Source organism: Mytilus edulis, chromosome 6 (assembly GCF_963676685.1).
Source record: "Mytilus edulis chromosome 6, xbMytEdul2.2, whole genome shotgun sequence".
In the NCBI taxonomy this organism is placed as follows: Eukaryota; Metazoa; Mollusca; class Bivalvia; order Mytilida; family Mytilidae; genus Mytilus; species Mytilus edulis.
In genome coordinates, this window is record NC_092349.1 from 83,308,735 (window position 1) to 83,333,632 (window position 24,898).

A 24,898-nucleotide genomic window follows, 5' to 3' on the forward strand; every position below is an offset into this window, starting at 1 on the left:
TCACTAGTCAAAACAAGGACAAAACTTCTGATTATAACCTTTAATTACAATACACAGACCCTGTTAAAGCATTCTATAAAATTTTCTTGTGTCTTAAAGTGCATTTTGGCAGAGAAATTATGCAAAAATGAAGATTTTATAAAAAAACCAACACCAAAATAATTATTCTTACTAGTGGAAATCTGGTATTTAAAACTGTGGAAAGCACTCTAAACTACTGGGAAAGTCATCCTTATCATATAATTAGAGTGCAATATAGTGCAAATTTTCAAAACTTGTCCTTTCACATAATTCTATTTGAGAAAAAATGTTTTTAACATGTATTTCAGTGAAAACCTTTTATCAGTGAGAAATCAACATGAGGTTTTAAAGGAAACATTGTGACATCTCATGTATTATGGCGTCATTAAATAACGACAGATCAAAATAGTGCTAAATATAGTTTGCAGTGTTACGTGAGAAACAGTTGCTGCAAGATTTAACTCGAAATATTGAGTCGAAACGATCTGTAACTAAGCCTTTCCATTCAATATCAAGACCATAGCAACAGTTTTCATATTTGCATATTTTTAACATACCGACTGTAATTTCAATTGCATAAATACCATAAATAAACAATTTAGAGCTTGCCTAACAAAACAAAATGCTTACCAGTTATTCAGGACTTTTTAAAACCTCTAGTTTGCCATCTCAGGTTAAAAAGTAATGATATGTCTGGAACTGAAATAAGACAAAAAAAAATTACTCAGGCTGTGTTATCATTTGATTTAAATACATAAGTATTATTGAGAGAGAAAAATCTATTTCTTGAAAGTTTAATTACAAAGAAAGACAAATGCTTCTCCCTTGTGGCTTAGTAACCTTCATTTAAACCTTTTATATTAGAAGCAATGGGTAGTAGCTAACTAGCTTAATAGTTGAATCGGTGCAGAAATATTGTTTTCAAAAAGGTTTGACCCTCCCCCTTTTTCACTGAGAAATGACAATATCTTTTGTTTTGCTCAAGTGCATTAAAAATAATAATTCATGATTTTCTTAAAACATGTACATGTGTTTTCTGTTTTTTTGCATATGATATCTACTGACCAGGTGTCAAATCATTGGATAAAAGCACATGCGATGATGTATCTCACTTTACTCGTATGAAGTGTGTTATCTCCCATGATTATCAGGTATTACTGTAGACCGAAGTGATAATTAAATAACAAAGACTATATTGTGTCATGTTTACTTACAATTTAATAATATTTAAAAGTTATTTCTTGCCTTTTTCAATATAGTAAACAAATTCCTTTCGGATATCTCGGGAGTAAACAAAGTTATGATTGTGCCTAAAAAAAAGTGTTCAGCCCCGTGCCAGTAATGCATTTTAAAAGCGAAAATTTCATCGAGTTTTTGCTGATCTTTATCAATAATATTTATCTTAAACCATTTATAATAACTAGGTATAAATAAAAAACTACTAACCATCATTGTCGGTGGTGTACAAGGTGAAATCATCCATAATTCAGCCTGAAAACTTCTGGAATTAAGCTTCTAATTTGGGTATACATTTACAATTAATTCTCCATAGGCCGTAATGGTAACGTTTTCCTCCGTTGCTCAGTCCATATCGTTTACTTGAACATGTATGATGGCTCATATCGAAGCTGATACATTTATACATGTCTGGTTAAATTTTCGGGGTGGCAAGTGGGATTACTTTTTTCGCAAATTGCTGGACCCCGGAAGATGGTGAAAAATGTCACTCTCCTCATGAAATAATCCCAAAATTCTGATCATAAAATTCAATAAAAAAATTGTCCTTTCTAATAATTTATTTCAGGTCAAATCTACATCTTTCTTTTCTCATCACATCAGCTCTATAAAACAGTTCTTATTGTTCATTTATGTCCATTTTTAAAATCACAGCATCCACAATTGTATGGCGGACTAATATTTTTTTTTAATTACGTCATCTGAGTTCCTCATCTCAAGGTTTATTAGGGATCCTGACCCATATTGAAATCAATACTTCTGATTTTTCCAAATATTTTTATGTGATCTTCATCGGTATAACATTCTGAATAAATCTGTGTATTTTTGTCCATTTCTGAAAAAAAATAAAGTTGTTTTAGCACTATAAGGCAATGACACTTTCGTCGCTATATTCATTTATTTTGAATACAATGTGTATGTATAATTAATTTCTTCCAGAATACATTCACTAGTCAAAACAAGGACAAAACTTCTGATTATAACCTTTAATTACAATACACAGACCCTGTTAAAGCATTCTATAAAATTTTCTTGTGTCTTAAAGTGCATTTTGGCAGAGAAATTATGCAAAAATGAAGATTTTATAAAAAAACCAACACCAAAATAATTATTCTTACTAGTGGAAATCTGGTATTTAAAACTGTGGAAAGCACTCTAAACTACTGGGAAAGTCATCCTTATCATATAATTAGAGTGCAATATAGTGCAAATTTTCAAAACTTGTCCTTTCACATAATTCTATTTGAGAAAAAATGTTTTTAACATGTATTTCAGTGAAAACCTTTTATCAGTGAGAAATCAACATGAGGTTTTAAAGGAAACATTGTGACATCTCATGTATTATGGCGTCATTAAATAACGACAGATCAAAATAGTGCTAAATATAGTTTGCAGTGTTACGTGAGAAACAGTTGCTGCAAGATTTAACTCGAAATATTGAGTCGAAACGATCTGTAACTAAGCCTTTCCATTCAATATCAAGACCATAGCAACAGTTTTCATATTTGCATATTTTTAACATACCGACTGTAATTTCAATTGCATAAATACCATAAATAAACAATTTAGAGCTTGCCTAACAAAACAAAATGCTTACCAGTTATTCAGGACTTTTTAAAACCTCTAGTTTGCCATCTCAGGTTAAAAAGTAATGATATGTCTGGAACTGAAATAAGACAAAAAAAAATTACTCAGGCTGTGTTATCATTTGATTTAAATACATAAGTATTATTGAGAGAGAAAAATCTATTTCTTGAAAGTTTAATTACAAAGAAAGACAAATGCTTCTCCCTTGTGGCTTAGTAACCTTCATTTAAACCTTTTATATTAGAAGCAATGGGTAGTAGCTAACTAGCTTAATAGTTGAATCGGTGCAGAAATATTGTTTTCAAAAAGGTTTGACCCTCCCCCTTTTTCACTGAGAAATGACAATATCTTTTGTTTTGCTCAAGTGCATTAAAAATAATAATTCATGATTTTCTTAAAACATGTACATGTGTTTTCTGTTTTTTTGCATATGATATCTACTGACCAGGTGTCAAATCATTGGATAAAAGCACATGCGATGATGTATCTCACTTTACTCGTATGAAGTGTGTTATCTCCCATGATTATCAGGTATTACTGTAGACCGAAGTGATAATTAAATAACAAAGACTATATTGTGTCATGTTTACTTACAATTTAATAATATTTAAAAGTTATTTCTTGCCTTTTTCAATATAGTAAACAAATTCCTTTCGGATATCTCGGGAGTAAACAAAGTTATGATTGTGCCTAAAAAAAAGTGTTCAGCCCCGTGCCAGTAATGCATTTTAAAAGCGAAAATTTCATCGAGTTTTTGCTGATCTTTATCAATAATATTTATCTTAAACCATTTATAATAACTAGGTATAAATAAAAAACTACTAACCATCATTGTCGGTGGTGTACAAGGTGAAATCATCCATAATTCAGCCTGAAAACTTCTGGAATTAAGCTTCTAATTTGGGTATACATTTACAATTAATTCTCCATAGGCCGTAATGGTAACGTTTTCCTCCGTTGCTCAGTCCATATCGTTTACTTGAACATGTATGATGGCTCATATCGAAGCTGATACATTTATACATGTCTGGTTAAATTTTCGGGGTGGCAAGTGGGATTACTTTTTTCGCAAATTGCTGGACCCCGGAAGATGGTGAAAAATGTCACTCTCCTCATGAAATAATCCCAAAATTCTGATCATAAAATTCAATAAAAAAATTGTCCTTTCTAATAATTTATTTCAGGTCAAATCTACATCTTTCTTTTCTCATCACATCAGCTCTATAAAACAGTTCTTATTGTTCATTTATGTCCATTTTTAAAATCACAGCATCCACAATTGTATGGCGGACTAATATTTTTTTTTAATTACGTCATCTGAGTTCCTCATCTCAAGGTTTATTAGGGATCCTGACCCATATTGAAATCAATACTTCTGATTTTTCCAAATATTTTTATGTGATCTTCATCGGTATAACATTCTGAATAAATCTGTGTATTTTTGTCCATTTCTGAAAAAAAATAAAGTTGTTTTAGCACTATAAGGCAATGACACTTTCGTCGCTATATTCATTTATTTTGAATACAATGTGTATGTATAATTAATTTCTTCCAGAATACATTCACTAGTCAAAACAAGGACAAAACTTCTGATTATAACCTTTAATTACAATACACAGACCCTGTTAAAGCATTCTATAAAATTTTCTTGTGTCTTAAAGTGCATTTTGGCAGAGAAATTATGCAAAAATGAAGATTTTATAAAAAAACCAACACCAAAATAATTATTCTTACTAGTGGAAATCTGGTATTTAAAACTGTGGAAAGCACTCTAAACTACTGGGAAAGTCATCCTTATCATATAATTAGAGTGCAATATAGTGCAAATTTTCAAAACTTGTCCTTTCACATAATTCTATTTGAGAAAAAATGTTTTTAACATGTATTTCAGTGAAAACCTTTTATCAGTGAGAAATCAACATGAGGTTTTAAAGGAAACATTGTGACATCTCATGTATTATGGCGTCATTAAATAACGACAGATCAAAATAGTGCTAAATATAGTTTGCAGTGTTACGTGAGAAACAGTTGCTGCAAGATTTAACTCGAAATATTGAGTCGAAACGATCTGTAACTAAGCCTTTCCATTCAATATCAAGACCATAGCAACAGTTTTCATATTTGCATATTTTTAACATACCGACTGTAATTTCAATTGCATAAATACCATAAATAAACAATTTAGAGCTTGCCTAACAAAACAAAATGCTTACCAGTTATTCAGGACTTTTTAAAACCTCTAGTTTGCCATCTCAGGTTAAAAAGTAATGATATGTCTGGAACTGAAATAAGACAAAAAAAAATTACTCAGGCTGTGTTATCATTTGATTTAAATACATAAGTATTATTGAGAGAGAAAAATCTATTTCTTGAAAGTTTAATTACAAAGAAAGACAAATGCTTCTCCCTTGTGGCTTAGTAACCTTCATTTAAACCTTTTATATTAGAAGCAATGGGTAGTAGCTAACTAGCTTAATAGTTGAATCGGTGCAGAAATATTGTTTTCAAAAAGGTTTGACCCTCCCCCTTTTTCACTGAGAAATGACAATATCTTTTGTTTTGCTCAAGTGCATTAAAAATAATAATTCATGATTTTCTTAAAACATGTACATGTGTTTTCTGTTTTTTTGCATATGATATCTACTGACCAGGTGTCAAATCATTGGATAAAAGCACATGCGATGATGTATCTCACTTTACTCGTATGAAGTGTGTTATCTCCCATGATTATCAGGTATTACTGTAGACCGAAGTGATAATTAAATAACAAAGACTATATTGTGTCATGTTTACTTACAATTTAATAATATTTAAAAGTTATTTCTTGCCTTTTTCAATATAGTAAACAAATTCCTTTCGGATATCTCGGGAGTAAACAAAGTTATGATTGTGCCTAAAAAAAAGTGTTCAGCCCCGTGCCAGTAATGCATTTTAAAAGCGAAAATTTCATCGAGTTTTTGCTGATCTTTATCAATAATATTTATCTTAAACCATTTATAATAACTAGGTATAAATAAAAAACTACTAACCATCATTGTCGGTGGTGTACAAGGTGAAATCATCCATAATTCAGCCTGAAAACTTCTGGAATTAAGCTTCTAATTTGGGTATACATTTACAATTAATTCTCCATAGGCCGTAATGGTAACGTTTTCCTCCGTTGCTCAGTCCATATCGTTTACTTGAACATGTATGATGGCTCATATCGAAGCTGATACATTTATACATGTCTGGTTAAATTTTCGGGGTGGCAAGTGGGATTACTTTTTTCGCAAATTGCTGGACCCCGGAAGATGGTGAAAAATGTCACTCTCCTCATGAAATAATCCCAAAATTCTGATCATAAAATTCAATAAAAAAATTGTCCTTTCTAATAATTTATTTCAGGTCAAATCTACATCTTTCTTTTCTCATCACATCAGCTCTATAAAACAGTTCTTATTGTTCATTTATGTCCATTTTTAAAATCACAGCATCCACAATTGTATGGCGGACTAATATTTTTTTTTAATTACGTCATCTGAGTTCCTCATCTCAAGGTTTATTAGGGATCCTGACCCATATTGAAATCAATACTTCTGATTTTTCCAAATATTTTTATGTGATCTTCATCGGTATAACATTCTGAATAAATCTGTGTATTTTTGTCCATTTCTGAAAAAAAATAAAGTTGTTTTAGCACTATAAGGCAATGACACTTTCGTCGCTATATTCATTTATTTTGAATACAATGTGTATGTATAATTAATTTCTTCCAGAATACATTCACTAGTCAAAACAAGGACAAAACTTCTGATTATAACCTTTAATTACAATACACAGACCCTGTTAAAGCATTCTATAAAATTTTCTTGTGTCTTAAAGTGCATTTTGGCAGAGAAATTATGCAAAAATGAAGATTTTATAAAAAAACCAACACCAAAATAATTATTCTTACTAGTGGAAATCTGGTATTTAAAACTGTGGAAAGCACTCTAAACTACTGGGAAAGTCATCCTTATCATATAATTAGAGTGCAATATAGTGCAAATTTTCAAAACTTGTCCTTTCACATAATTCTATTTGAGAAAAAATGTTTTTAACATGTATTTCAGTGAAAACCTTTTATCAGTGAGAAATCAACATGAGGTTTTAAAGGAAACATTGTGACATCTCATGTATTATGGCGTCATTAAATAACGACAGATCAAAATAGTGCTAAATATAGTTTGCAGTGTTACGTGAGAAACAGTTGCTGCAAGATTTAACTCGAAATATTGAGTCGAAACGATCTGTAACTAAGCCTTTCCATTCAATATCAAGACCATAGCAACAGTTTTCATATTTGCATATTTTTAACATACCGACTGTAATTTCAATTGCATAAATACCATAAATAAACAATTTAGAGCTTGCCTAACAAAACAAAATGCTTACCAGTTATTCAGGACTTTTTAAAACCTCTAGTTTGCCATCTCAGGTTAAAAAGTAATGATATGTCTGGAACTGAAATAAGACAAAAAAAAATTACTCAGGCTGTGTTATCATTTGATTTAAATACATAAGTATTATTGAGAGAGAAAAATCTATTTCTTGAAAGTTTAATTACAAAGAAAGACAAATGCTTCTCCCTTGTGGCTTAGTAACCTTCATTTAAACCTTTTATATTAGAAGCAATGGGTAGTAGCTAACTAGCTTAATAGTTGAATCGGTGCAGAAATATTGTTTTCAAAAAGGTTTGACCCTCCCCCTTTTTCACTGAGAAATGACAATATCTTTTGTTTTGCTCAAGTGCATTAAAAATAATAATTCATGATTTTCTTAAAACATGTACATGTGTTTTCTGTTTTTTTGCATATGATATCTACTGACCAGGTGTCAAATCATTGGATAAAAGCACATGCGATGATGTATCTCACTTTACTCGTATGAAGTGTGTTATCTCCCATGATTATCAGGTATTACTGTAGACCGAAGTGATAATTAAATAACAAAGACTATATTGTGTCATGTTTACTTACAATTTAATAATATTTAAAAGTTATTTCTTGCCTTTTTCAATATAGTAAACAAATTCCTTTCGGATATCTCGGGAGTAAACAAAGTTATGATTGTGCCTAAAAAAAAGTGTTCAGCCCCGTGCCAGTAATGCATTTTAAAAGCGAAAATTTCATCGAGTTTTTGCTGATCTTTATCAATAATATTTATCTTAAACCATTTATAATAACTAGGTATAAATAAAAAACTACTAACCATCATTGTCGGTGGTGTACAAGGTGAAATCATCCATAATTCAGCCTGAAAACTTCTGGAATTAAGCTTCTAATTTGGGTATACATTTACAATTAATTCTCCATAGGCCGTAATGGTAACGTTTTCCTCCGTTGCTCAGTCCATATCGTTTACTTGAACATGTATGATGGCTCATATCGAAGCTGATACATTTATACATGTCTGGTTAAATTTTCGGGGTGGCAAGTGGGATTACTTTTTTCGCAAATTGCTGGACCCCGGAAGATGGTGAAAAATGTCACTCTCCTCATGAAATAATCCCAAAATTCTGATCATAAAATTCAATAAAAAAATTGTCCTTTCTAATAATTTATTTCAGGTCAAATCTACATCTTTCTTTTCTCATCACATCAGCTCTATAAAACAGTTCTTATTGTTCATTTATGTCCATTTTTAAAATCACAGCATCCACAATTGTATGGCGGACTAATATTTTTTTTTAATTACGTCATCTGAGTTCCTCATCTCAAGGTCTATTAGGGATCCTGACCCAGATCATGAAGTCTAATGCACCTAGAGCTAAGGGTAACATAGGATATAGCTTCATGATTCCCTGGATTGGTGAGTAGATCATGAAATCTAATGCCCCTAAAGCTAAGGGTAACATAGGATACAGTTTCATGATTCCCTGGATTGGTGAGTAGATCATGAAGTCTAATGCCCCTAAAGCTAAGGGTAACATAGGATACAGCTTCATGAGTCCATGGATTGGTGAGTAGATCATGAAGTATAATGCCCCTAAAGCTAAGGGTAACATAGGATATAGCTTCATGATTCCATGGATTGGTGAGTAGATCATGAAGTCTAATGCCCCTAAAGCTAAGGGTAACATAGGATACAGCTTCATGAGTCCATGAATTGGTGAGTAGATCATGAAGTCTAATGCACCTAAAGCTAAGGGTAACATAGGATATAGCTTCATGATTCCTTGGATTGGTGAGTAGATCATGAAGTCTAATGCACCTAAAGCTAAAGGTAATATAGGATATAGCTTCATGAGTCCTTGGATTGGTGAGTAGATCATGAAGTCTAATGCCCCTAAAGCTAAGGGTAACATAGGATACAGCTTCATGAGTCCATGGATTGGTGAGTAGATTATGAAGTATAATGCCCCTAAAGCTAAGGGTAACATAGGATACAGCTTCATGAGTCCATGGATTGGTGAGTAGATCATGAAGTCTAATGCACCTAAAGCTAAGGGTAACATAGGATACAGCTTCATGAGTCCATGAATTGGTGAGTAGATCATGAAGTCTAATGCACCTAAAGCTAAGGGTAACATAGGATATAGCTTCATGATTCCTTGGATTGGTGAGTAGATCATGAAGTCTAATGCACCTAAAGCTAAAGGTAACATAGGATACAGCTTCATGAGTCCATGGATTGGTGAGTAGATCATGAAGTCTAATGCACTTAAAGCTAAGGGTAACATAGGATACAGCTTCATGATTCCCTGGATTGGTGAGTAGATCATGAAGTCTAATGCCCCTAAAGCTAAGGATAACATAGGATATAGCTCCATGATTCCTTGGATTGGTGAGTAGATCATGAAGTCTAATGCACCTAAAGCTAAGGGTAATATAGGATATAGCTTCATGAGTCCTTGGATTGGTGAGTAGATCATGAAGTCTAATGCCCCTAAAGCTAAGGGTAACATAGGATACAGCTTCATGAGTCCATGGATTGGTGAGTAGATTATGAAGTATAATGCCCCTAAAGCTAAGGGTAACATAGGATACAGCTTCATGAGTCCATGGATTGGTGAGTAGATCATGAAGTCTAATGCACCTAAAGCTAAGGGTAACATAGGATATAGCCTCATGATTCCTTGGATTGGTGAGTAGATCATGAAGTCTAATGCACCTAAAGCTAAAGGTAATATAGGATATAGCTTCATGAGTCCTTGGATTGGTGAGTAGATCATGAAGTCTAATGCACCTAAAGCTAAGGGTAATATACATGTAGGATATAGCTTCATGAGTCCTTGGATTGGTGAGTAGATCATGAAGTCTAATGCACCTAAAGCTAAGGGTAACATAGGATATAGCTTCATGATTCCTTAGATTGGTGAGTAGATCATGAAGTCTAATGCACCTAAAGCTAAGGGTAACATAGGATACAGCTTCATGATTCCCTGGATTGGTGAGTAGATCATGAAGTCTAATGCCCCTAAAGCTAAGGGTAACATAGGATATAGCTCCATGATTCCCTGGATTGGTGAGTAGATCATGAAGTCTAATGCACCTAAAGCTAAGGGTAACATAGGATACAGCTTCATGATTCCCTGGATTGGTGAGTAGATCATAAAGTCTAATGCACCTAAAGCTAAGGGTAACATAGGATACAGCTTCATGAGTCCTTGGATTGGTGAGTAGATCATGAAGTCTAATGCACCTAAAGCTAAGGGTAACATAGGATATAGCTTCATGATTCCTTAGATTGGTGAGTAGATCATGAAGTCTAATGCACCTAAAGCTAAGGGTAACATAGGATACAGCTTCATGATTCCCTGGATTGGTGAGTAGATCATGAAGTCTAATGCCCCTAAAGCTAAGGGTAACATAGGATATAGCTCCATGATTCCCTGGATTGGTGAGTAGATCATGAAGTCTAATGCACCTAAAGCTAAGGGTAACATAGGATACAGCTTCATGATTCCCTGGATTGGTGAGTAGATCATAAAGTCTAATGCACCTAAAGCTAAGGGTAACATAGGATACAGCTTCATGAGTCCTTGGATTGGTGAGTAGATCATGAAGTCTAATGCACCTAAAGCTAAGGGTAACATAGGATACAGCTTCATGAGTCCCTGGATTGGTGAGTAGATCATGAAGTCTAATGCCCCTAAAGCTAAGGGTAACATAGGATATAGCTCCATGATTCCCTGGATTGGTGAGTAGATCATGAAGTCTAATGCACCTAAAGCTAAGGGTAACATAGGATACAGCTTCATGATTCCCTGGATTGGTGAGTAGATCATGAAGTCTAATGCACCTAAAGCTAAGGGTAACATAGGATATAGCTTCATGATTCCTTGGATTGGTGAGTAGATCATGAAGTCTAATGCACCTAAAGCTAAAGGTAATATAGGATATAGCTTCATGAGTCCTTGGATTGGTGAGTAGATCATGAAGTCTAATACACCTAAAGCTAAGGGTAACATAGGATATAGCTTCATGATTCCCTGGATTGGTGAGTAGATCATGAAGTCTTATGCCCCTAAAGCTAAGGGTAACATAGGATACAGCTTCATGAGTCCATGGATTGGTGAGTAGATTATGAAGTCTAATGCCCCTAAAGCTAAGGGTAACATAGGATACAGCTTCATGAGTTCTTGGATTGGTGAGTAGATCATGAAGTCTAATGCACCTAAAGCTAAGGGTAACATAGGATATAGCCTCATGATTCCTTGGATTGGTGAGTAGATCATGAAGTCTAATGCACCTAAAGCTAAAGGTAATATAGGATATAGCTTCATGAGTCCTTGGATTGGTGAGTAGATCATGAAGTCTAATGCACCTAAAGCTAAGGTTAATATACATGTAGGATATAGCTTCATGAGTCCTTGGATTGGTGAGTAGATCATGAAGTCTAATGCACCTAAAGCTAAGGGTAATATAGGATATAGCTTCATGAGTCCATGAATTGGTGAGTAGATCATGAAGTCTAATGCCCCTAAAGCTAAGGGTAACATAGGATACAGCTTCATGAGTCCATGGATTGGTGAGTAGATCATGAAGTCTAATGCTCCTAAAGCTAAGGGTAACATAGGATATAGCTTCATGATTCCATGGATTGGTGAGTAGATCATGAAGTCTAATGCACCTAAAGCTAAGGGTAACATAGGATATAGCTTCATGATTCCTTGGATTGGTGAGTAAATCATGAAGTCTAATGCACCTAAAGCTAAGGGTAACATAGGATACAGCTTCATGAGTCCATGGATTGGTGAGTAGATCATGAAGTCTAATGCTCCTAAAGCTAAGGGTAACATAGGATACAGCTTCATGAGTCCCTGGATTGGTGAGTAGATCATGAAGTATAATGCACCTAAAGATAAGGGTAACATAGGATATAGCCTCATGATTCCTTGGATTGGTGAGTAGATCATGAAGTCTAATGCACCTAAAGCTAAGGGTAACATAGGATATAGCTTCATGATTCCTTGGATTGGTGAGTAAATCATGAAGTCTAATGCACCTAAAGCTAAGGGTAACATAGGATATAGCTTCATGATTCCATGGATTGGTGAGTAGATCATGAAGTCTAATGCACCTAAAGCTAAGGGTAACATAGGATATAGCTTCATGATTCCTTGGATTGGTGAGTAAATCATGAAGTCTAATGCACCTAAAGCTAAGGGTAACATAGGATATAGCTTCATGATTCCCTTGATTGGTGAGTAGATCATGAAGTCTAATGCACCTAAAGCTAAGGGTAACATAGAATACAGCTTCATGATTCCTTGGATTGGTGAGTAGATCATGTTATTACAATAAGAAATATAGTTCTATATGGAAAATATTTTAGATATGATTATGATGATCAATCATCTTAAATCCACAGCTTGACACCAAAAAAAGGGAAATAAATTAAAATTAAAAAAGGTGGTATTTGAGTAGGTGCTAACACTGTTATATTATTAGTACTTACTTACTGCATGGGATGCCTTTGGCAGGTCTACTGTGGATTTATTTATTTTCATGGTTACCAATTTTCATGGTTTAATGTGAATTTACAATTTCCTGGATATTTGTTTTTGTTGTTTTGCAAAAGTCTGCATATAGAAAATTTGAATTTCATTAAATTTGTTGTTCAATTGCAATAATTAAACTTTTTTTTTAATATTTTTTCAAATTCAAGGTTATTATGTACATATATTTATAATTGACATTTCTAGTAACCAGAACAGCACTATCATAGAAGAACATGTAATACCAGCTAGAGTTTGTGGTTTAGAATGATCTCATTATGTTTTTATAACTTTTTTTCGTGTCATAATCACTAAGCATTAATTTCTCTTGTTTCTTTCACCAGGTGATAGCTTACTTGTAACACATGGATCTAAATGGGAGAGAAACAGAAGATTACTGACCCCAGCATTCCACTTCAGTGTATTGAATGGTTACTTCGAAATATATAATGATGTGGCAGATACATTACTGGTAGGATATAAATATAAGAAGATGTTGTATGAGTGCCAATGAGACAACTCTCAATCCAATTTGTAACTATACACTATTATAGGTTCAAGTACACTTCAACACCAAGCCATGGCTCACAATGAACAGCAAGTTATAAAGGGTCCCAAAAGTTACTAGTATAAAACCATTTAAACAGGAATCTAATCTATATAAAAAATGAGAAACACTTTGGAACCACATCAACAAGCAAGCAAATTCAGCGGGTTTAAACGCTTTAATAGGTATCAATCTTCACCCTTACCTGAAACAATAGTATAACTTCACAAAATAGAAAGATACACTGTGACCTGATAAGAAGAGTCAAATGATTTCTGTATTACTACACCAAATTTCAACACAAAATAATGAAAGTTTAATCAAATTTAAAGTATAACAAAAATATTGGTCAATAAAACAGGCCAAACTAAACACCAGCAATCAACTCCTCAGAGGAAACTAGACATATAGACAAATATAATCATTTACAAACCACATAATGGTCCACTGACATGTTTTGGTAAATTTAGTAACAGAAATTACAGAATTCTAGTAGTCCGTATGTATCAATATAAGCATTTATATACCATAAAATTAACAAATAATGAAATAGCTAAGTTTAGTGAAAATTTTGAAACTAACTCAAAATTGAATAAAAACATGCAAAATAATAATTGGTGTATTTTTTTAGGAGAAACTTTCCAATGGTAGTAAAAGTGGGCAGTATATAGAAGTATATCAAAACTCAGCTTTAGCTGTGTTAGATTCTCTTATGCAGTGTTCATTATCATACAAAGGAAACATACAGTCAGTTGGGTAAGTCAAGCTTTATAAGTGTTGAACTCTCAATTGCTTAAATCAATGTCATTTGGTCTCTATTGGAAAGTTGTCTCAATGACAATCTTATTTTCTTTTAAGTATGCATAGAATTTATATTTTTATGTCCCATTTATGGGCATTATGTGTTCTGGTCTGTGGGTCTGATCGTTCATCCATTTGATATTCTGTTCATCTGTCCTGCTTCAGGTTAAAGTTTTTGGTTGAAGTAGTTTTTGATGAAGTTTAAGTCCAATCTACTTGAAATTTAGTACACATATTCCCTATAATATGATCTTCCTAATTTTATGAGACTTTTCAACATTTTCAAGGTCCATTGAACATAGAAAATGATAATGTGGATGGGGCATCCATGTACTTTGGACACATTCTTTTTTAAGATCAATTCAAACAAACCAACAAACTGACAATGTTTGCTTTTTGAGCTTTCAATTAAAGTTTTTCTTAGAATTTAGTTGAGTAAAAGTGCATGTAGTAACATTGACTTTATAACTTCTTTCAGAGAAAGTCATCCATATGTCAAAGCAGTGAAGAGACTTGTAGAATTAGTGATGGCTAGAAATCTGTAAGTTTAAACTGTTCTCATATATTTACAATAATATCGATCATTGTTTCATCTATACCATTAGCACAGTTGGATGGTCACACTCCTTATTGGGAGCATTCACACCTTACAATGACTAATTTTTATATGTTTGATATCTTAGATACTAAAGATAAAAATAATTTGGGTAGCTAAGCAGATGCTGGTGGTTTATTTTAGGGAAGTACACTTATGATTTCTGCTACTGTCTTCAAACTGCTTAACACTGAGTAACTAAAGAACTCGATAAAATTATCTTCACTAAGAAATTTTAATTGTATCATCATGATTTTTGGGTAGAGAGGAGTAGATAAGGCCTAAAAAAAATAATGTTGTGTTTCCGATCACCCCCTTGAAATTTTGAAAGGACGGTAGGTAGGGATTTTTTTTTTTTTTTTTTTTTTATAATATTATGCTTGATTGCTGTCTCGGTTTTGTTTAAAGGCATGGACTTTTTGTTCATTGCTTAAGACCATTTGACAATTTTCAAGATTATTGTGTGAGTTTTTAGTTTTTATCAGCCTTTAATAGTTTACCCCCTTTTAAAATACCCCTGAAAAATGTCCAAACCTAAAAAAAATTTGGGCAGCACTTCTCCTAGGAAATAAGCTTTTTAAACCCAATTCCCCTATTTCAGGACCAAAAGTTTGGGATTGTCAGAGAAAGAAATTGAGAAGATGTGGGGCAGATTCATTTATAGGAACTTGAACCAAACATCATCCCAAACCTACAGATAGACAAATATATTATATACACTGTACCTGGAAGGACACTTTCTTTTGGCAAAGCATCTGTGGCTTTTCATCAGAATGTCTAAAGCGTACGTTGATTGGCTTACCAGTTTCAGATGGATTTATATCAGGTTCATTTTAAAGAAGGGTCTGGCATGAAAATTTGATAATTCCAAAAGATTGCATTGTTCCAACAGTTGTGTTATTGTCATCAATCTCGGTCCAGTCATTTTTGCCGTTGGCCGAGCACAAAATTTGTGTTGTGTATTTTTTTTCATGGATGTTAGACATTGGATGAATTTCATTGCTAATGTCAAAAAAGGTGTTACTTTCTGTAAAATTTAGAAATATTTTTTTCTCCGCGAAATGGTCACACTTTCCGCGTTGAACATTGAATAGGACGCGTTGTGTTGCCATGTTCAAACACTGACAAACGAAAATAACTACTGCGCATGCTCCCGCATATATAATTAGCCAAGAAGATTCCACTTTCCAGTACATTCTAAAAATAAGCTTCGAGTTTAAAATTAGCGTTGTTTTCTTTTGGGGCGATAAAAAGATCGAGGGACTTAAATTTTTTTATTTTCTTTCAGAAAAAACAGTCCATAGGTATACAAATTATTTTTTTTCCCACATCAGCTTTAAAAACTTTTGAGTTGGGGGTCTGAAGGACGGTCGGTCGGGTGACCAGAAACACAACATTTTTTTTTTTAGGCCTAATACAGGCTTCAAAGTGAGTGTGTGATTTAAACAGGCTATCCAAGTCACAATTTGTAAAAATTAACCATTATAGGTCAAAGTATGGTCTTCAACATGCATATTTTATATTAAACGCTTTATTGAGAACTAAAACATAATAATCATAAGCATCTTCTTTATTAAACAGGAAGTTTATATTTTATTTTTATTAATCAAAGTTTGTGGTTTACCATACTGCAAAGCCAAGTAATACTCTTAGCTTTTACCTCAAAATCAATTTTCATGGATTTAGGAAAAAATTGTACTTTTTTGGATATTTAAGCTGTTGTTTTACTAAAGTCCCCTTACAATCATATTGAAAATTCATACTGCGTTGTACATATAAATTCCTGGTTTATCTATACCCACGAGATAAGCATGAATTAGAAACCCCACAAATTATAATAAATCCACAGTATATGATACACACTGTATGCTTCAGTGCATATCTAACTACTGGGATTCATTATTATTCCTTGGATACCAATTTTCGTGGATTTCGTGGGTACAGAGAAACCACAAATTTTAATGTTTAACTAATTGCCAATTTGCTGTATGATTAAGTGCAGACTTTTGGAAAACTCTAAATATCCATTAAAATACAAGTTTACCGCAATCCATGAAAATTGGTACCCACGAAAATAAGTTAATTCACAGTATTATTAAACCTACCTTATGTTCTAGGAATTTGTTGTTTTATCCTGAATGGCTGTATAGATTGTCACCAAGTGGTAAAGAATTTTTCAATCTGTGTGATTATGTTCATCAGTTTGCCGAAGATATTATTGAAAAGAGAAAGCAAGAATTGGTATGAATATAGAAATTATGAAATAAAAAATAACAATGGATAATATTTCATTGTTGTAACCAAGATATTACCATTAAGAAGATGTGGTATGAGTGCCAATGAAACAACTCTCCATCCAAGTCACAATTTAAAAAAAAGTAAACCATTATAGGTAAAAGTACAGTCTTCAGCAGGGATCCTTGGCTCACACGAAATACAAGCTAAAAAGGGCCCCACTAGTGTAAAACCATTCAAACAGATGCTTTTATTTATTGCTAAATGTTGCAATCGGTCATGCTGTGTAGTCTGAAATTTAAAAAAAAACACATCTGTGTTATTAGGCAGTGAAGTGATTGGCTTACACCTCTCCTACAACCATGACAACTCCCAAAAATTCTGAAAGCATAGAAAGAGAGAGAGAGAGCTTCATGATGTCCTAAATATACATATTCTGGTTTTTGATCCTTTAACCCTTAACATAATTAGGAGATAAATACTTGAACACCTGATGTATGTTTCATATTATATTAGAGGGTAGTACTGACATATTTTCATACAATAATGACAATATATTTTGGAAGGTTTGTTAAAGTATTTGAATTAATTATTTGACAGATGAATAATGTCAGTATCATCAAGAAAAGACAAATGGATTTTCTGGACATTCTATTGACAGCCAAAGATGATAATGGTCAAGGGTTGACAGACGAGGAAATCAGAAGTGAAGTCGACACATTTATGTTTGCTGGTATGATTCGATAATTGAAAGATCATTCCAGCTTTAAATTCATGTCAAAGTCAATTTTAATCTCTGTTAACAAATTTCATTTTCATATGAGACGAACCTTAAAAAATAGTAACATTAAAACAGAAGTTCAATTCATGGTTTAAATTTTACCAACTATATATTTTGTAGAAAAAAACACAAGTGCAATTTTGAAAATCAGATTTTATACATTAACTTTTTGATGGTATATTGGTTTATTTTCACCTCCTTTAATTTTCTAGCATTTCCTTGCTTGTTCTTTTTAAGCAATCATTGTTAAATATTGTTATGTGATTGTAGGTCATGAAACCACAGCCAGTGTTTTGAGTTGGAGTATTTATGCTCTTGGTAAATATAAACATATACAGGACAAGGTTTATAGAGAGGTCAAAAAGGTCATTGGGGACAAACAGCATATAGATGGGCAAGTAGAGTATACACAGGTACAGGGTAAAAATAAGTGTTTCAAAATTAAAATTTTCCAATTTTCAGTAATTTGAAGTATCTTTGATTGCTTAATTGATGCTTAATAAAATTGAGAATGGAAATAAGGAATGTGTCAAAGAGACAACAACACCATTTTCAATACTATTGTGCTATTCCATTGCAGTCAGTTTTAATAGGTGCAGGAAGCCAGAGTGCCTGGAGAGAACTACTAACCATCTGTACGAAAAACTGACAATCTTAGTCAATTAAGATTAGAGTTGAGCACACCTGCCACATGCTGGGTTATAACTCACAACCCCAGTCTTTACAGGCTAGTGATATAGCAGTTTGATTACATACACCAATCAGACATCAAGACCCCTCAGGAGATTAATTCAAACTTTTTAATATATAAAGTGAGAAGTTTTTAAATTGTCACTGACACAGCCTCTTTGTTAAAGACAACACAACATGAAAATAAATATTGAAAGGCACAATGTGACAACACTCTTTTCAAATTAGAGCATACACCTACATCAATGATTGGGTCTAAAAACCTGTATATTATGTTATACAACAGTTTGCTTGCTTTGAATAGGCACCTTTGAATGAATCTGTATTTCAAAAACAAATTAAGGATTGTGATTGTAATAGGACTTTAAAACTTTCTGTTCCTGATTGTGAAATGTTTTCTGAGTGTATAATCATGATGTGAAATTAAGAGGGTGAAAAAAAGGTTGATCTGCGGAAAAGACGGGGAGACAAAGGTGTAAAATAAGGAGATGTGGTATTATTGCCAGTGAGACAATTTTCCACCAGTGACCAAATAACATAAAAAGTTATAAAGCAGGTTTTGTAAAATAAGCATGCCATGTCAACCCCTTCATTCTTGTCTGGTGATTTGTATCTTCTAAAATCTAGATGGATTTATCAGATTTGAAAATAAGTACACTGATAATGCCTCTAATTTATGAGCAATAATTTTATAACCTTTGATAACCATATAACAGTGCTTACAAACCTGTAAAATCAAGTGTGTTTGCAACTGTAAATTATTATTCCAGTGATGATATATCAGAGATGAAGTACCTATCCTGTTTCCTAAAGGAAGTGATGAGACAATATACTCCAGTTCCTCTTATAGCCAGAACACTGGAGAAACCCACTGTAGTCAATGGTGTAGAACTTCCAGAGGGAATACTTACAATTCTAGGAATACACAGTGGTCATCATCACCCAGATGTATGGGATGATCCATGGGTAGGTACAATACATACTTATAGCCAGAACACTGGAGAAACCAACTGTAGTCAATGGTGTAGAACTTCCAGAGGGAATACTCACAATTCTAGGAATACACAGTGGTCATCATCACCCAGATGTATGGGATGATCCATGGGTAGGTACAAAACATACTTATAGCCAGAACTCTGGAGAAACCAACTGTAGTCAATGGTGTAGAACTTCCAGAGGGAATACTTACAATTCTAGGAATACATAGTGATCATCATCACCCAGATGTGTGGGAAGATCCATGGGTAGGTACATTAAATATTGATTCTAGGCATACACAGTGGTCATCATCACCCAGATGTGTGGGAAGATCCATGGGTAGGTACATTAAATATTGATTCTAGGCATACACAGTGATCATCATCACCCAGATGTGTGGGAAGATCCATGGGTAGGTACATTAAATATTGATTCTAGGCATACACAGTGATCATCATCACCCAGATGTGTGGGAAGATCCATGGGTAAGTACATTAAATATTGATTCTAGGCATACACAGTGGTCATCATCACCCAGATGTGTGGGAAGATCCATGGGTAGGTACATTAAATATTGATTCTAGGCATACACAGTGGTCATCATCACCCAGATGTGTGGGAAGATCCATGGGTAAGTACATTAAATATTGATTCTAGGCATACACAGTGGTCATCATCACCCAGATGTGTGGGAAGATCCATGGGTAGGTACATTAAATATTGATTCTAGGCATACACAGTGATCATCATCACCCAGATGTGTGGGAAGATCCATGGGTAAGTACATTAAATATTGATTCTAGGCATACACAGTGGTCATCATCACCCAGATGTGTGGGAAGATCCATGGGTAGGTACATTAAATATTGATTCTAGGCATACACAGTGGTCATCATCACCCAGATGTGTGGGAAGATCCATGGGTAAGTACATTAAATATTGATTCTAGGCATACACAGTGGTCATCATCACCCAGATGTGTGGGAAGATCCATGGGTAGGTACATTAAATATTGATTCTAGGCATACACAGTGGCCACCATCACCCAGATGTGTGGGAAGATCCATGGGTAGGTACATTAAATATTGATTCTAGGCATACACAGTGGCCACCATCACCCAAATATGTGGGAAGATCCATGGGTAGGTACATTAAATATATTGATTCTAGGCATACACAGTGGCCACCATCACCCAGATGTGTGGGAAGATCCATGGGTAGGTACATTAAATATTGATTCTAGGCATACACAGTGGCCACCATCACCCAGATGTGTGGGAAGATCCATGGGTAGGTACATTAAATATTGATTCTAGGCATACACAGTGGCCACCATCACCCAGATGTGTGGGAAGATCCATGGGTAGGTACATTAAATATTGATTCTAGGCATACACAGTGGCCACCATCACCCAGATGTGTGGGAAGATCCATGGGTAGGTACATTAAATATTGATTCTAGGCATACACAGTGGCCATCATCACCCAGATGTGTGGGGGGATCCTTGGAAAGGAACAATAAATATTTAAGGATATTTGTTTTAAAGTGAAAAGAAACATATCAATCAAGGTATACTATGAATTTATAAAAATTTCCAATTTATTGATATTATTCCCTGGTAATATAAGGGCAATTCCATTAAAATTAATATGGGAGGGTAGGAAGGAACAATTAAAATATTCCAAGAATTTTTAGATACTTTTTCATAATGGTAATAGACACATATTGGAAAAAGATCCATGACCCACATTCAATAAATAAACTTCCCTTCCTACCCTCCCACATACATTTTTAATGGAATATCGTTTCAGTTTTGAAGATTATTGTTGTTATATTACCAACATACAAGGTACAACTGTCACTCTTAATTTATTCTTCTTATGAAAACATATTGAAACATAAAATAAAAATCATGTTCTTTTATAACCGATTGAAGATTAGGATTTCTCTTATGTTTCCAGCAAAATTTTATTTAAATTCATTAAAAGTAAGGGTATTGAATTCTTTTTAAAGATGAAAACAAAACACATTTAATATTTATAATTAATATTTTTTCTGCATTACAAATACATATGTTCTAGATAGATATAGGAAGATGTGGTGTGAGTGCCAATGAGACAACTCTCCATACAAATAACAATTTAAAAAGTAAACCATTATAGGTTAAAGTACGGCCTTCAACACGGAGCCTTAGCTCACACCGAACAACAAGCTATAAAGGGCCCCAAAATTACTAGTGTAAAATCATTCAAACGGGAAAACCAACGGTCTAATCTATATAAACAAAACGAGAAACGAGAAACACGTATATATTACATAAACAAACGACAACTACTGTACATCAGATTCCTACTTTACTTTTGCAGGAATTTAAACCAGAGAGATTTGAAGTCAGTATACAGCGTGACATGGATCCTTATAGTTTTACACCATTCTCTGCTGGACCAAGGTATGATCAATAAAATCAATCATTTTAATGAGGAAGATATTTACCAATGGTAATTACCATTTGTCATTTTTGTCTTTGGAAAAAAAAATTATTTGGAAAATGAATAAGGTGGCTCGGGCCTATTCGAAGTTTCTATCAGAAGTGCCGTATTTTTTGTTATTTTGTTCTTTACAGAAAGTGAATCAAATTGGTCGAAAAAAAATAAGGGGTCACGGACAATTTAAGCTCAAAATTTTACTTTTAAACAGGTATGCAAAAGGTACCATTTTTCAATGAAATGATAGGGAAAATAGAGGTGTTGACATATTTTTATCAGAATATCAAAAAAACGTTCTATGGCACTTGGTCCAAAACTGTAATATAAAAAGCTGAAATATAGCTTCAAAGAATGAGCAAATAAAAAACAAATGTCACTGATAAGGAAAAAAAAATATTTTGCCTTAAAACCCAAATTTTGGTGGGAAAATGGTGAAAATGGGTGAAATGTCATTTTGACCCTTTTAACAAATACGGATAATAACGAAAATATTCTATTAGTCACATAACTACAATGATTTAACATTTTTAATCAATCAAAATATTTTAAAAAAAATATTGAATTTACGACAAATACTTTTGTAATTCATGCGTGAAATTTTGTGCAGTCGAATAGTCCCGAGCCACCTTAAATGCAACAAATCTTCTTTTTTAACATCAAGAAATCATATGAATAATAGTATTTGGGAAATATGTCATTAAAACAGCATCCAAAGAACACAAATAACCAAACAAAATCTTATGTTCAATATACAATCTTTAAGAGACTTACTAGTATAAGATAGAAAATTCATATATTTTTTCATATGTTGTTTTGCATCATCATGTCACACAAGAAAATGTACTCAGTCAATCAGTATTAGATATACATATATAAGCCTTGTAAATTATCTGCTTTTTGTCTAGCCTATCTACTTAATTTCAATACATGTATTATTTCTTTTTCAAACCTTATCTTAGCAAATTAAAATTTAGGTCTCGTTATTGATATGATTAGTTTCTTTATTTTTTATAGAATTTGTTTTAACACAGTTGTTCTGTATATTTTGGTAGAAACTGTATAGGCCAGTCATTTGCACAAAGTGAAGAGAAAGTTCTTATAGCCAGAATTATTAACAGGTATGTAAAATATATTTGAAGGGGAATAACCCCTGTGAGATGATAATGAATAATTCATGAATATGCATGAACATTTCATGAACTGTTCATGAACAGATTTCATGAACAGTTCATCATATCTTCATGAACATTTGATGAGCAATTCATGAACTGAAAATCGACAGTAATGTTCATGAACTTTAATGTTCATGAACAATTCATGAACAAGAAAGGTTCATGAGCATTTAAATGTTCATGAACAACAATGATCATGAACCCTTTCTTGTTCATGAATTGTTCATGAACTTTGTTCATAAATTGTTCATGAACATTGAAGTTCATGAACACTTAAATGTTCATGAACTTTCTTGTTCATGAATTGTTCCAGTAGATTCCACTGGAATTATCACTGGTAAATCCACAAACTGATTAACTAATATAAAAATTATGTGTGATATATAAACTTCTCTTCCTTTCTGTAATTCAAAACTTGCTGTCTCTGTATTTCCAACAATAATTGCTGAATAAAGGTATTAAAATGGAGTCTGCATAAAATCTGTTTCATATCATTGCTGGCAGCTCATATTTAATCCCCTAAAAGTACAAAAATATCCACAAAGAATCAATTGTTCAAGAGGTAATGATTGTATGAAGCAATACATTCAATAGAAACAGCATTATGCATCTTAAATTGCATTGGAAGTTTAAGTTAAACTCAAATTTAGTACCCCCCCCCCCCCCCCTCTTTAACCCTTGAAGATGATACTGGCGACTTAAATTATTATTAACGTTTCACCAAGTTAATTTACGATGAATATTATTCACACAATTTAATTTCTACATATCAGATTATCATATATACCCATGTACCATTTACATGTCAGATTACGATATGTCTGTTATGAATGTGACAACAATATATCAATTTATCATTCTTCATTAATTTATTGTCTGCCTAAACTTTCTGATGTTTTGCTCAGATTAAAATCCTAAATGTTTTATATTGCCTCAACAAATTGTATTTCATAATCATTATATGTTAAATCAAATACTTATCTGAAAACATCTGCGTTTGGATTCTCCATTTTTGTTATCCAGCGTAATCATATGACGTCATATTTGCAAGTGCGTTTAAGTCAAGGTGTCAATCTCGTCCCAGATAATATCGGCCCGAAGTTGATTCGTCCCTGTTATGGTATTTCAGTGAACTTCTCAAAATCGGTCGACCGTTGGACTACGGAAACAGCCGATTTGCGGGGTTTGCCGGTTTGTAAAAATTTAAAATCACAAGAGTTACTTCCCCTTAATATGGGTGTTTGAGAATGTTTTGAAAATGTATTTCACTTTCATTAAAATATACGTTTTCCTTTTAAAATTTTAGTTTTGTATATAATATCTATCTTAAAATACAGCTACAACTTCTATTTCATCTTATTTTATTTTTTTATTTTGCAGGAATAAAAAAATAAAAACACCATACATTTATGATATTTCACGAATAATTAGGTAAAATGTTCTACTCTGAAAGGTCGAAACGGTATCTTTGATACTCATTTATTCGTGTGATGTAAGTTATAAATGTTACACCTAGTGATTCATCAAAACTTCATGACCATTCATAAATACTTTTAATGAACATTTCATGAATTTTTATGAGCAGCTAGTGATTCATCAAAACTTCATGAACATTCATAAATACTTTTAATGAACATTTCATGAATTTTTATGAGCAGCTAGTGGTTCATCAAAACTTCATGAACATTCATAAAATACTTTTAATGAACAGTTCATGAATTAAATTCATGAACCTTCATTTATGAATTATTTATGAATTTTCATGTACCATTCATGAACATTCACGAACCATTCATGATAGTTC

The 24,898-nt window shown here is 33.1% G+C and overlaps 1 protein-coding gene across 2 annotated transcripts in view; it reads left to right on the forward strand.

Moving 5' to 3' along the window:
• The window catches only part of LOC139528678 (ultra-long-chain fatty acid omega-hydroxylase-like), an 86,730-nt gene that overhangs the window by 58,628 nt on the left and 3,204 nt on the right, over positions 1 to 24,898 (forward strand). Inside the window, exons 4-12 of one of the 2 annotated variants that reach the window (XR_011665661.1) lie at positions 13,153 to 13,280; positions 13,987 to 14,111; positions 14,635 to 14,697; positions 16,869 to 16,992; positions 17,587 to 17,719; positions 18,038 to 18,161; positions 19,228 to 19,562; positions 21,803 to 21,885; positions 22,975 to 23,030. Coding sequence is in view for 1 of the 2 variants with exons in the window: in XM_071324797.1 (XP_071180898.1) it covers positions 13,153 to 13,280; positions 13,987 to 14,111; positions 14,635 to 14,697; positions 16,869 to 16,992; positions 17,587 to 17,719; positions 18,038 to 18,161; positions 19,228 to 19,423; positions 21,803 to 21,885; positions 22,975 to 23,040 (1,042 nt within the window). In the remaining variant the exon portion in view is untranslated. Of the gene's footprint in view, positions 1 to 13,152; positions 13,281 to 13,986; positions 14,112 to 14,634; positions 14,698 to 16,868; positions 16,993 to 17,586; positions 17,720 to 18,037; positions 18,162 to 19,227; positions 19,563 to 21,802; positions 21,886 to 22,974; positions 23,041 to 24,898 lie in introns of those variants that run through there. The other variant, XM_071324797.1, reaches the window with a different exon arrangement.